Consider the following 12,339-nt stretch of genomic DNA (forward strand, 5'->3'; position numbering starts at 1 on the left):
GTAGGCAGATCTACTCTCTTGCTTCCAAAGAGCACATTAAGGATCAGTGAGTAAATGGAAGAAGAAGGCAGAGACATTGAGTAGAGACAGAAGGATAATCAGTAGTAATCACATTAGTCTCAGACGAGGGTCAGTGTGGTGAGCAAAGAAGCCCATCCACCACTGGAAACATTCACCCATGTTAAAAGTGGTTGTATTAGTTTCCTATAGCTGCTCTAACAAATTACCACAAACATACTGACCTAAAAGAATTCAAATTTATTATCATTAGTCCTTAAGTCAGAAGTCTTTCTAGGCTAAGGTCAAGCTGTTAGTAGGGCTGTGACTTTTCTGGAGGCTCTATGGGAGAAACCACTTACTTGCCTTTTCCAGCTTCAAGAAGTCACCTGCACTCCTTGGCTTGCAGGGCCCTTCCCACATCTTCAAAGCCAGCATCACATCTTCAAAGCTCTTTCTTATTCTGAGACTTCTGTCTCCCTCTTATAAGGACCCTTGTGGTTACATGGGACCCAACTGCACAATCCAAGATAATCTTCTCAACTTCCTTAATTTTCTCACATCTGTAAACTCCCATTTTTCATATAAAATAAAAGATTTGTAGGCTGTGAGGATTATAATGTGGATATCTATGAGGAGTCTTTATGCTATTGTGGTAATATATTTAAAAGTATATAGCAGGAGGCTAAACTAAATTGCCAAAGGCCCTTTCAAAGTTTATATTCTATAAGTAAAGCAAAGAAATCAAATATCTGCTAACAAATATAAAAAATTATTTGTATTTAGGAAATGAGTATACAATAAATCTAATTCTCTTCACTTCAAGAGATTCTGTCTCTCAGTATGTACACCCTATATGGCCGGATATTTTAGCTAAAAATCATTTAGAAGAATACCAAACTCCCGTGTGAACAGTGGCACATCCTAACTGATCAAAAAAAAAGGGCAACAGCTAACAAGACCTTGTTGAAATTATGCAACTGATAAGTTCAGGCAGTAGTAACCACTGATCAAGGAATTATTGCCTGTCTTTTGAAAGAGAAAGAGATGGAAATGTAGATAAAGACAGAGAGAGAGAGGGAAAGAATGAGAGAAAGAAAAGGTTTAAGCACCACTATTTTTCCTCCTTACTACATACTACCAAATAGAAAAGGAATGATCAAGTTCCTGACTTGAAATTCATTTCTCAGAACTGTTAAACGTGCCAATAAAAATTATGACTTAACAAACTCATGTATGAATTTCATTCATTTATATATAACCAATCTTCAGACTCTTGTGGCCTTTAACAAAAGATGTTCTGAAATGCTTACATGGAATAAAGCACTCTGCAATTTGGATTAACAGGAAATATGTATTAAATTATGCTTGAAGCAATTGACCAGGTGATCTTGGTAGATAAAAAAGTGAGAAGACTTACCATGAAAAAATGACCACTGAATCTATCAGTAGAACAGTTTGCATTCTAGAAGACTCTGACAAGGCAACTGGGGAAAAAAACGGAGATACAGTGGGACAAAAGGTCACATTTATGTCAATTAAATTTTTTGAAATCCTTTTGTATTCTATTAAAATCAATAATAAACCAGAAGTTGTGCTCAGCTTTGGGAATAGAAGGGTAATAGCAGATATGACCCAAAGGATCTCACATCTCATGGTGAAATAGAGACCAATAAGCAGATACACTTCAGTGGTAATCAAAGCAGGCAATGGATGTGACAGCAGCCTGCAAGAGGAGCACTTGAACCATGATAGGGAACTCATCATAGTGTAGACTCACATGAGGAACCAACTCTTTAATAAGTCTGTAAGCATGGCCCAACAAATGAAGGCAAAAGGGGGTCTGTGACAGAGGCAATAGCATATGCAATGACATAAAAGTCTATAAACACCCATCATGACCAAGAACTGAGAGTAGTTCAGAAAGGCTGGAACACAGGGTCAGATAGAAGAATAAAGGGAATTAAAACTGAAGATGTAGGTAGACTGGAACATGAAGACTCTTAGATACCACCCAAGGGCTTTGAGCATTTTCATATAACATGAATGCAATTAATATGGCCACCTCCTTCTCTGTTGATATCACAATCAGATGAAGCAATCAACAGGGAGGGTCAGATTTAAGTGGAGTGTCCATCCCCTCCATCACTGAAAACAGGACCCAAAAGTTACTTTCTGTTTAGAATCTGGTATTCATTTCATTCACAAGGAGAAAATGCATGTAGCCTTTGCTTGTTGAGAAGCTGTTAGGAAATACAATTATTCATAGTAAAATGAAAATTTGGAAAGGACATGTAGAGGTTGCTGACTAAATTTGTGGCTGGGGAGGTAGGTGGGATGAGTAGTATAGTACTAAGTAATAGCTGTGGAAAGGAGAGCAGGGCAGAACACTGGTAGGTAAGTTCTGAATGGAGATATGGGGGAAGATCTAAATTCTGAGCTAAAGATGAAAGTTACATGTGGATGGTAAAGAGAGAAGGAACTTGGATGCTTGGTTTGGGGGGCAGGCAGAATGGAGTGTTTCTCACCATTTGCAAGGGTTTATACCTCTCGAGTTAAAAGTATATCCCAACCCTTATGCATGAACCAAAAAAGATCATGTTAATGAAAGGAATAAGAATAAATGGTAAGAAGAATAAGAGGGAAGGAAAAGATTGTTTTTAAAAATAACACGTGGCATTCATTTAAAAATAAAATATATTCTGCCTCTTACACCCACACAAAAGTGAAATAAAATTTGCCAAAAGGAATTTGCCAATTTTCAAAGCAAAAAAATTGGCACCCCTAATGCTACTTGCTACAAGTGAACAAAATGAATATGCTCCATGAATCATTCCCGAAGCTGTCCAGTACAAAATCCTGAGTGGCATGCCTATATTTGGATATTCTATATTTTATTATTTACATATGGCCTGCCTTGCTTTCACAAACAGACCTAAATTATCTGAAATAAATTTTATACACTAAAACAATAAAATATAAATTTAAGAGAATGAGAGCCATGGAAAAAAAATTAAAATAAGAGGTAAACTTGGAATAGGAGTAAGGGGAGAACATGATGTTGCTTTAAAGGCCAACATCAATCTTCAGTACTTTTTTAGGCCACAGCTTTTTCTCAGGGTTTCCTATCAGCCAAAGAAGAAAGGAAAAATAGTTGACTATCTAGCTTCCTTTATCCATGAAGAAAAAGTACATTAGCAGTTTTTCAGAAGTGTGTATTTAGATTTGAGGTATCAAATATGAATACAAGAAGAGTTTAGTTCAATGCATGTTATCAGGTCCATCTCTGGAAAAATAAAATTATTAGTGATCATTAAAAGTCATTTTCCATTTTATTTTTTTTAAGATTTTATTTATTCTTAAAGAGGGGAAGGAAGAAAGAAAGAGAGAAAGAGAAACATCAGTGCATGAGAGAAACACCTATTGGTTGCCTCTCAATCACTCTCTGACCCAGGGGGCCACGCCTGCGACCTAGGCATGTTCTCTGACCCAAAATCAAAACCAGTGACCTTTTGTTTTGCAGGACAAAGCACAACCAACTGAGCCACAACAGTCAGGGCTGCCTTTTTCCATTTTAAATACTATGTAATATTCTTTTGCATTTTTTGTCTTCAATAAGCTAAAAACATCTCTTAGTAACAACTCAGAATACTGTCTAAAGTATGATGTAATTCATCTTTCCAGAATTTCTTTTCAAGTCCAATAAGAATTTCTTCCAATACAAGAGAAACTACAGAACTTGTTGACCTGTATATTCTTATTATCATCATAACTATATGTTTTTATGAAAATATATCAAATATTTAATTTCTCTCTCCAGACCTTGTCCACTAAGTAAACCTATTTACAAAATTCATCTACAAAAGGCTGTTGCCTGTCATAAAGATTACCTGAAAAACTATTATTTGCTAAAACCTAAAGACATTTTTTGATAAGGTAGTATTTTTATTTCAATTTTGATTCAAATTATTTTCTACAAAATATGTAAATATATACTAAAGAATTTTTCTAACAATGTGCATGTCTAATAACCCAAATTCACACTGAAGTGCACTTCATAAAGTTATTTGAAATACATATTACTCTTCTTGCTTCTTGCTCTCAATGCACCCTTGAACCTACTGACATTTCAAATTCTGTTAATACTTTTAAAATATGTATCTTGGTGCATATGTGTTATACAACAAAGATTTCAGTTACAACTAACACTAAGTTTTTTAAACCATAAATGATTAAGTTCTGTGTTAAATGCAATCCTCATTTAGCCTACACATGAAGCCAGTCTTTTATTTTTATTTTGTTTCCAAATTATGGGCAGAAACCTAAAATGGCGTTTTCCTTTTTTTTAATTTTATTTTTATTGTTTTTCTATTACAATTGTTCCACTTTTCCCCTCAATGTTACCCCCCACCCAGCCCACCTTTTCTCCCTCAGTCAATCCCGACCCCGTTGTCCATGTTCATGGGTTATTTATATTAGTTCCTTTACTAAACCCTTCCCTTACTTACACCCTTCCCTCTCTTCCCCCTCCCCCCTGTAACTGTTACTCTGTTCCTTGTTCAATTTTGTTCATTTGTTTATGTTGTTCATTAGTCTTCTGTATTAGGTGATATCATGTGGTATTTTTCTTTCATTTCCTGGCTTATTTCGCTAAGCATAATTCTCTCTAGTTCCATCCATGTTGTCACAGGAAAATTTCAGATATCCCATGTAACAATATTTTCACTGATACATCTCCTAAGGCAAGGGAAATAAAGGGAAAAATAAACAAATGGAGCTTATCTTAATTGTATTTTCACAAGAAACAAATCAAGAGATTTGATAAGTCAAATTTTAACTGTGAGATAAATGTAGTATAATCAAAATAACAATGTCCTCAAAAACTCATTTGATTCTTCTTATCATGCAAACTTTGTGAAGTCAGATAAAAATAAATTTAAGCCCTAAAAAACTGGCTCTTATTTTCAAAAGCATAATGCCAACTCCAAGTTTCTGTAATCAGTTGGGGGGAAAAAAAGGGTCGAAAAGGCAGTGAAAAGAAAGAAGATTGCTTAATACAAAGTCGACATAATAAAGAAAACATGTATTATAAGAATCATAACTGAGTCTTCTTTATTGAAAATGCCTAAAAGTTTCAATATGAAAGGCAATATTGTGCATTCATGAATTAAAGAACAGAAGGCAGGTGACTTCTCCATGGGAGAGCATATCTTTGTAATTATTTTTGGCACATGAATAGTGCACCAGTTTGAGAGCATTTTGGATGTGTTTAACATGTACTGATTAAGCATAATAAAAATACATACAATTGAAGATCATAGACATTAGGGAAAAACAAGGTTGTAACTGCACTCATTTCCTCATTTAAGGAGTTCTCTGAATTGATGCACCCTTAAGATAATCTGTTCTAGAACTTTCATTTATAGATATGCATTTGTAATTTTTAAAAGGGAGCTTTATAGAACATTTTTTAGCCCATTTAAAATATTTGTTTGTAGGAGGTAGTAGAGGTAAAGGGGGATAGATGGTGATGAAAGGAAGCTTGACTTGGGGTGGTGATCACACAGTGTAATAAACAGATGATGTACTATAGAACTGTACACCTGAGAAAAGAAAAATAAAAATTAAATAAAATGTTTGTGTGCCACCTCCTTCTATTAAGCAATTTATTCAGATGCATAACAGCATAAGATCACAAAACAAAACAACAGCAAAAATCCAAGGACCCTGATCTGTTACTCGGATAAAATTAAATCCCAAGAAATTCCTTCACATCCAGTATTTTAGGGGAAGACAATAGACATTTCCAGAAACAGATATTTCTGAATGGTGGTTTCAGAAATAAGCCCTTCTTAAGAAGTATCATTCTATCTAATCTTCAAAACAGTGGATATAAACTTAACTTGAACCTCAGATAAAATATGCAACTATGCTTATTAACATTTAATCAATAGATACCTTGAATAATAGTCTTCCTATTAACCACATTCAAATTAAACTATAACAAACCATATTCAAATCTAAATTTGAGTATTTTCCATTACATAAAATAACTAAGAATCTATTCAAATACATTTTTGACACTACATAGAGGATGTTACTTGTTTTATTGAATTCAAACATGGTGCTAGAAGAACTTATAAGTTCACAAATAAATGAATTCACCTATAGACTATTTTCTAAATGAATACTTCAATTATTGTTACAAAGTTTTACCATCAACATATTTGATAGTAAAAAAGTTTATAAAGTAATATATAGGTTAATTTATGTTTGAGCACTGATAACAGTATGTATGTCTACATATCTATGTGTGTGTATCTCACGGTGATTTTAAAAGTCATCATTTAGTCATCTACTTTAGAGTTCTGCTAGCGAAGGGTGTAAATATCCTAAATGCAGTAGGATGCAAATTTGTTTTCTAAAATTAGAGACTAACATTAAACACTATGCAATACTTGTTGCCATTTTTCTTTACCCTTAGATTTAAAGTAACATAAACTATCTCTAATCAATTATTCACATTCTAATTAGTATGTAAGGCAGTATGCTATTTTATACCAAATTTCCAAAAAGAAGAGAGATGCAACAGATAAGACATTTGCATGTTTTTACTTTGAAGATGGGAGCTGAATTTCACTCTAGGATTTTCAGTTTGCTGATCTGTGAAAATTGTTTGGGGGAAAATGCTTTATTTATTTCTCAAGTATCCTATTAAGTATTTGTTACAAGAATTCCATATAATGATTCAATGTTTTCTAAATCCTTTGAAATTATATATTTTATATATACACATAATACACCCTCTTTTGCACTGTCAGTTTAATATCATGTGTTTAGACTCTATAGACATGTGATTTGAACATGACAAATGTTTGCAACTACTTTAAATATGTAACTGAAGAATTATATCTATATGACATTGAAATCTTAAATTTACATTAGGTTTATTTATATCAGAACTTCAAAAGAAGAAACTCCTATTACATCAAAAAGGAATGGTGACTTTTCTCCTTTATATAACCAAGTTACAAAGTGATGTCATTCAATAGTGTTGTGTGCTACTTTTAAACATCTCTAATAAAATAAAAATATGGATTAAAATATCTTACTCTTATAATAAAAGAGTAAGTACTGAAGAGTGAGTTAAATCAACTAATAATATCCCAATCCATGGTCCAATGTAAACTGAGTCTCAGTGAGTGAAAATAATTAATGCCATTGATGTAGAGGTTACTTTGAAACTATTCTGGGCACTAGATTTTGGGGGAGAAACCTACTGTAAGAATAGCTATGTGTTTTAAGAAAAAATAAATTTATCTTATAGACATGTGAGTTTAATATTTATGCTTATGAATAATTCAATAAATTGATGTTAACCTGAAAGCTTAGAAGATCTGTACGCTGATTATAAAAAAGAAATGATGTATAACCAGAGTTTTAGTTTTACGTTTCACAACTCATTGATAAAGAAGGTAAACTTAAACTCATCTAGACCAGGAAACTATCACTTAAATGCTCAAAGGTCTAGGGTACAGGTGGTAATGACCAATTTTTTTTAGGGAGAAAAAATAAGTGTTATATAATGTGAAGACAATTCTGACTTTCCTAACAACCTGTCCATGACAGAATGGACATCAATTTTTCACATACTGCTCAGCTCATGCAAGAAACTATTCAAACCTTGAAAAAGCCATCCAAATTCCATAGCAAGATGTAAAAGACAAAATAAATAAGGTTTATAAAGTGTATATTCACACTAATTTAGACTTTTTTTTTTTTTTTTTTTTTTTACTGTGTGGTTGCCTATCACTCGTGCCCCTAACTGGGGACCTGACGTGCAACCTAGTCATGTGCCCTGACTGGGAATCGAACTAGCAACACTTGGCTCACAGGCCAACACTCAGTCCACTGAGCCACACAGCCAGGGCTTAATTTAGACATTTTTAAATAATTTATCTCAAATGCGTAACTATTGGAGAGAACAATGCAGTGAGTTTAAGTATAGCACTTAGATAAAAGTAAATATATTAATATTTTAGTAAACCCCAGCCCATTATTAATAAGAATAGTGTCCTGTGGGTGTAAGCACCTGATCAGCCAGCAGAACCATGAGGATTATGGGCTGTTCTCTTACATCCACAGTCACTTGTCCACTTCCTGTGGGCTAGTCAGATTCCTGGGAGATAAGTGGCCATAGTGGGGGAAGAAAAATGCTTTTTGACCACATGACAGAAATATTTCCTCTGAAAATAAAACTAAACAATGTAAAAACTATGAAGTGATTCTCCCTTTACCCTGTGAATTATTGAGGCACATATACTACAATACAATATCCAATTCAGATTTCCATCACCAAAGAGGGTTTTGGAAGACAGCCACAGAGATTATAAAGTGTTGAAAAATAACACCTATGAGAAAGGTGGAATGCTATCAGTTTTCAAGACAAAATGAGCTTGAAAAAAAGAACTTGAAGGGTTTAAGTTTGCTATAAGAAAGAGTTTGACACTGTGGGTTGTTAAACATTAAGGTGGTTTGCTGAGACTGCAAAAACTCCAATCTTGAGAATCTTTAAAAACAAGAAGGATTGAATGTAGCTTTACTCAGCTAAAACTCTCTGATTTCTAATCCTTTGAATGTAATTGTAAGTGTCAATACAAACAGTACCTTCTATCTCACACTTCTGATTCAGTACCATATAGCAGGTGGTGGTAGTGGTTGCAACAACCCACTTTTTACACGCATAAAAGCATGTGAGGCAATATTATGTTATAATTAGGAGTCCTAGTGATATCTTTGGGTTCTTGCACTTTTTAATTTTAGATTCTCATGAAAATCACACAGAGCGCTTAATTAAAGGTTTTTATAAAGTGTTATAGTTTTGAATAATACATGCTAATGAAGCATTAAACCATGATGAAAAGTACCAAAAAAAAAAAAAATCAGGCAACTTAAGTTTTCTTTCTTTATGTCATAAAGACTTAAAACACTGCTTTTTACATTAAACTAGAAAAAATTGTTCTTTAAGTTTAGACATTTAGTCACTAACAATCCACAACTTTTTAAAATATATCATGACACATATTCTTTTCTTGAAACACATTTGAATCTTTAAAACATTAGTCTATATGTAGTATGTACTAAGGAATTCATAATAAGACTTAGATTCTAGTCAAAAAATTTTTTACAAAAAAATACTAGAATAAATCAAACAGTAAGCCAAACTGAACAGTTTACTAAATAGTAATCACTCAAATTGCATGTAAATACATTTGTATGTAACAAAAAACTATCCAACTCATATTTCCACGAAGAACTCTTTTGCTTTCCTTAGAGAACTTGCATAGTTAAGCACTAGATTGAATCAAGTTACCACATCCAACACCTTTCTCCTTGCCAGTACCCTGATGCAAAATCTTTAAAAGTTTATTTTCTTTTAAAGTAACAGCAGCATTATTAAACTAATCCCAACCGCTGACTTCACAAAGCATGGTTATAAAGTGCCACTCAAACTTTCTACACTGCCCAAATCAGGAGATTCATAACTTGATATAGCACACAGGTTCTACCTTCGCACCCTGTCCCCACCCCTCCCCAGTTAACTGCATTCAATAAACATCTGCATCCATAGCACTATAGATGTTAATGACTGTGTTGAAAATACACATGTAAACACACACCCCTCACTGTGTAACGGTCTGTCAATAAATTGTATAAACAGACTATTCCTATGGGTAAGGTAGTTATCCACCAACCCGGTCAATGTATCAGAACAACATCATTTTTTGTTTATATTGATTTTGACCGCAAGTGTGAGTGTGTGTGCATGTGTGGGAGTGTGTGCGCAGGTTACCGGAGAGGGAGATCCGTTCTTGCAGAGGGGCCCTCTGAAGACTCCTTTAATGCCCCGGTAGTGCCCATTGCTGAGATGTCTCGAACTGATGACCAGGTAACAAGCCATGTGTGTCCCGGCAGGAGGTGCAGAGTCTCAACTTCTCATCAGGCAACCAGCCTTGGAAATCGGGGTGGCTTCTCAGCAGCAACAGTGACTGCCACCTCCCGAGAAGAAGCGGCCACCAATGAGCAGGGGACGAGGTGGACGCGCGTCCCCGCTCCTCGCCCCGCGCGAGCTCCTGCTGCCAGTAAAGGCTGCTCTGACAGCAGCGGCTGCCACGGAGCACTTAGGGGACCCAGTGAGCCAGTCCACATGCTGCTCTGACGAGGTGGCTGCTCAACTGCCGGCAGCGAGATATATTTTTAAGGACAACTTCCTGGGTCTGCTGGGGAATCAGGAACTCCCCTCCCTTCCCCCACTCCTCCCCGCCCCCGACCTGCGCACCAAGTGCAAGCGCAGGGATGCTCAGGCGCGGTCCCGGACGTCTGCCGGTGGCGTTAGCGGGCTGAGTTGTGGGCTGTGCACCGGGTATCCACCAGCTGCAGCCTGTGCCAGGAGAGTAGCCCGGAGTCCTTGGGAGCGCCAAATCGCTGCACCGGCTGCAGTGGCGAGAGAGGAGGCGGAGGACGCGACCGTCAGGCTGGGGAAGTGGGAGTTGGGGACTCGGTGACTTGGAGTGGGATCTGTTAGCACCCCTCTCGGAGCGCTCGGCTCGGGGCGTAAGGGGCGGACGTCGAGGAGGTGACAGCTGCCACAGCTGCTGTGGCGGGTGGATCCGAGGGCTGCGGGACCCGCCGCTCCTGCATCCTGCCGCCAGCTTCGCAGCCCTCGGGTCCCTGCACGCAGTCTCTGGGCCAAGTTTGCCCTGTGTTTGGAGGCGGGGCTCGGGATGACTAGCGAGTTCCGAGGTGGAGGAGGCCAGCTGGAGAGGGGCGTTTTCTTTACTCTCCCTGCCTGCGCACCCTCAGCATTTCCTGGGCGCGCGGGCTGAGGCGGTGTTGGCAGAAGCAACAGCTCCCCAGCCGGTTGTGGGGATGAGCTGTGCAGCCCCAAATAGGCTAGACAAATTAGATGCGCTGTGGCAGGTAATGGATGGATGGAGGAGGAAGCAAGTTTTAGATAGAAAACTTATATAAGGAACAGAAAGGAAACATGCATACGTGTACACATACATACATATCCCGAGTTATATCCCCTTACAAAGCTTTCTGTGTCTTTTCAGAGGCAGATACTGTTAGCCTGTATAGAACGTTTCTGTCTTCACAATCACACAAATCACCCCTAGAGATGTTCTTAATGGGCATTAAGTCATTTACTCTAAATCAAGCCACTAGGGCGTGAGCTTCACTGAGAACGAAAAGACTCGGGCAGAAAGGTGCTCTGAAAAGACAAGGAAGCCCCTCTAGAGACAGGAGACAGCGCTCTCTCTCCTCTACCCCGGCTAGCCAAACGAGATTCTGTGATCCTTCTTACCCAGCTTTGCCAGGCCTGTACTAGGGAGAAGATGAAGGGCGGCCTCCTTTCCCTCTTTGGTTTCTGCCCTGGAATTAATTGCAAAGTTAAGGCTAATGCTCTCAATCCTCCCCCAGTTTTCTCCTCTCTGTCTCCTACAGTGCTGCCTTTGCATCCCGGTTGACATCAGGACCCCTCAGACAGGAGAGAGACTGGTGAAAGAGAAAAAGTAATTTACCCTAGATAGGGGACCAGAAAAATTCATAAGGGGGAAACTATATATATTACTATTGTAGCTGTCCAGTAAAGGCTTGACTTTTTGTTTAAATTGCAGTAGTTTATGTCCCTACTATTTTCTTAAGAAACGCATGTCATTTGAAATGTTTTAAATAGTTTTTTTCCCCCAAGGGTTTTTAAAATGTGAAGTGTTATACTTAGTATGTAAGGTGAGAATATGAATTCCTTAAAACTTGGAATTGAAAATTACTGAAACTGAGATAGTGGAATGTAAATCTTGTAGGAATTGTTTATTTTGTAACTATGTGGTTGGTAAGAACTTCTGAAATTAAAATATATATATATATATATATATGGGTAGTGACAATGAATATAACACATCCACCTTTTCCTCTCTATTAAGATATGATGTTAAGTTTAACAATGTTGTATTTATTAAATTTAGAGCTAAAAAACTGTTTCATTAAGCTGAGAGTAAGTACAATTACTCATGTATAGACATTAGATCTATTCTACACAAAGAAAGCAATGTATTTTCAAATAGTACAATTGCAAACTCAAGGAAGGCTTTGCCAAAAAAATCAATAAAGGAATAGTGTGGCTCAGTCTATAACCACTATTTCACTCTTCACTTATTTCAAGAGTAAGTAGCAAACAGCTTTGAGAATACAAGTGTAAGCATCTTTGAATGGATTTGAAAAATGAATGATGTCACATGCTGTGAATAACAGTTCCAAGGATGTTGTGCCTCTATCGTT

At 36.8% G+C, this 12,339-nt stretch overlaps 1 protein-coding gene across 1 annotated transcript in view; it reads right to left on the bottom strand.

The window, feature by feature from the left end:
* ZNF804B (zinc finger protein 804B) overlaps positions 1–10,058 on the bottom strand; it is a 514,544-nt gene extending 504,486 nt beyond the window's left edge. The window contains exon 1 of the mRNA XM_090287872.1: positions 9,851–10,058. Coding sequence (XP_090143998.1) covers positions 9,851–9,958 — 108 coding nt within the window. The 5' untranslated portion in view covers positions 9,959–10,058. The remainder of the gene's footprint in view (positions 1–9,850) is intronic.
* Positions 10,059–12,339: the final 2,281 nt, after the last annotated feature.

Source organism: Furipterus horrens, unplaced genomic scaffold, assembly GCF_987537825.1.
Source record: "Furipterus horrens unplaced genomic scaffold, mFurHor1.1.pri manual_scaffold_9, whole genome shotgun sequence".
Taxonomy (NCBI): Eukaryota; Metazoa; Chordata; class Mammalia; order Chiroptera; family Furipteridae; genus Furipterus; species Furipterus horrens.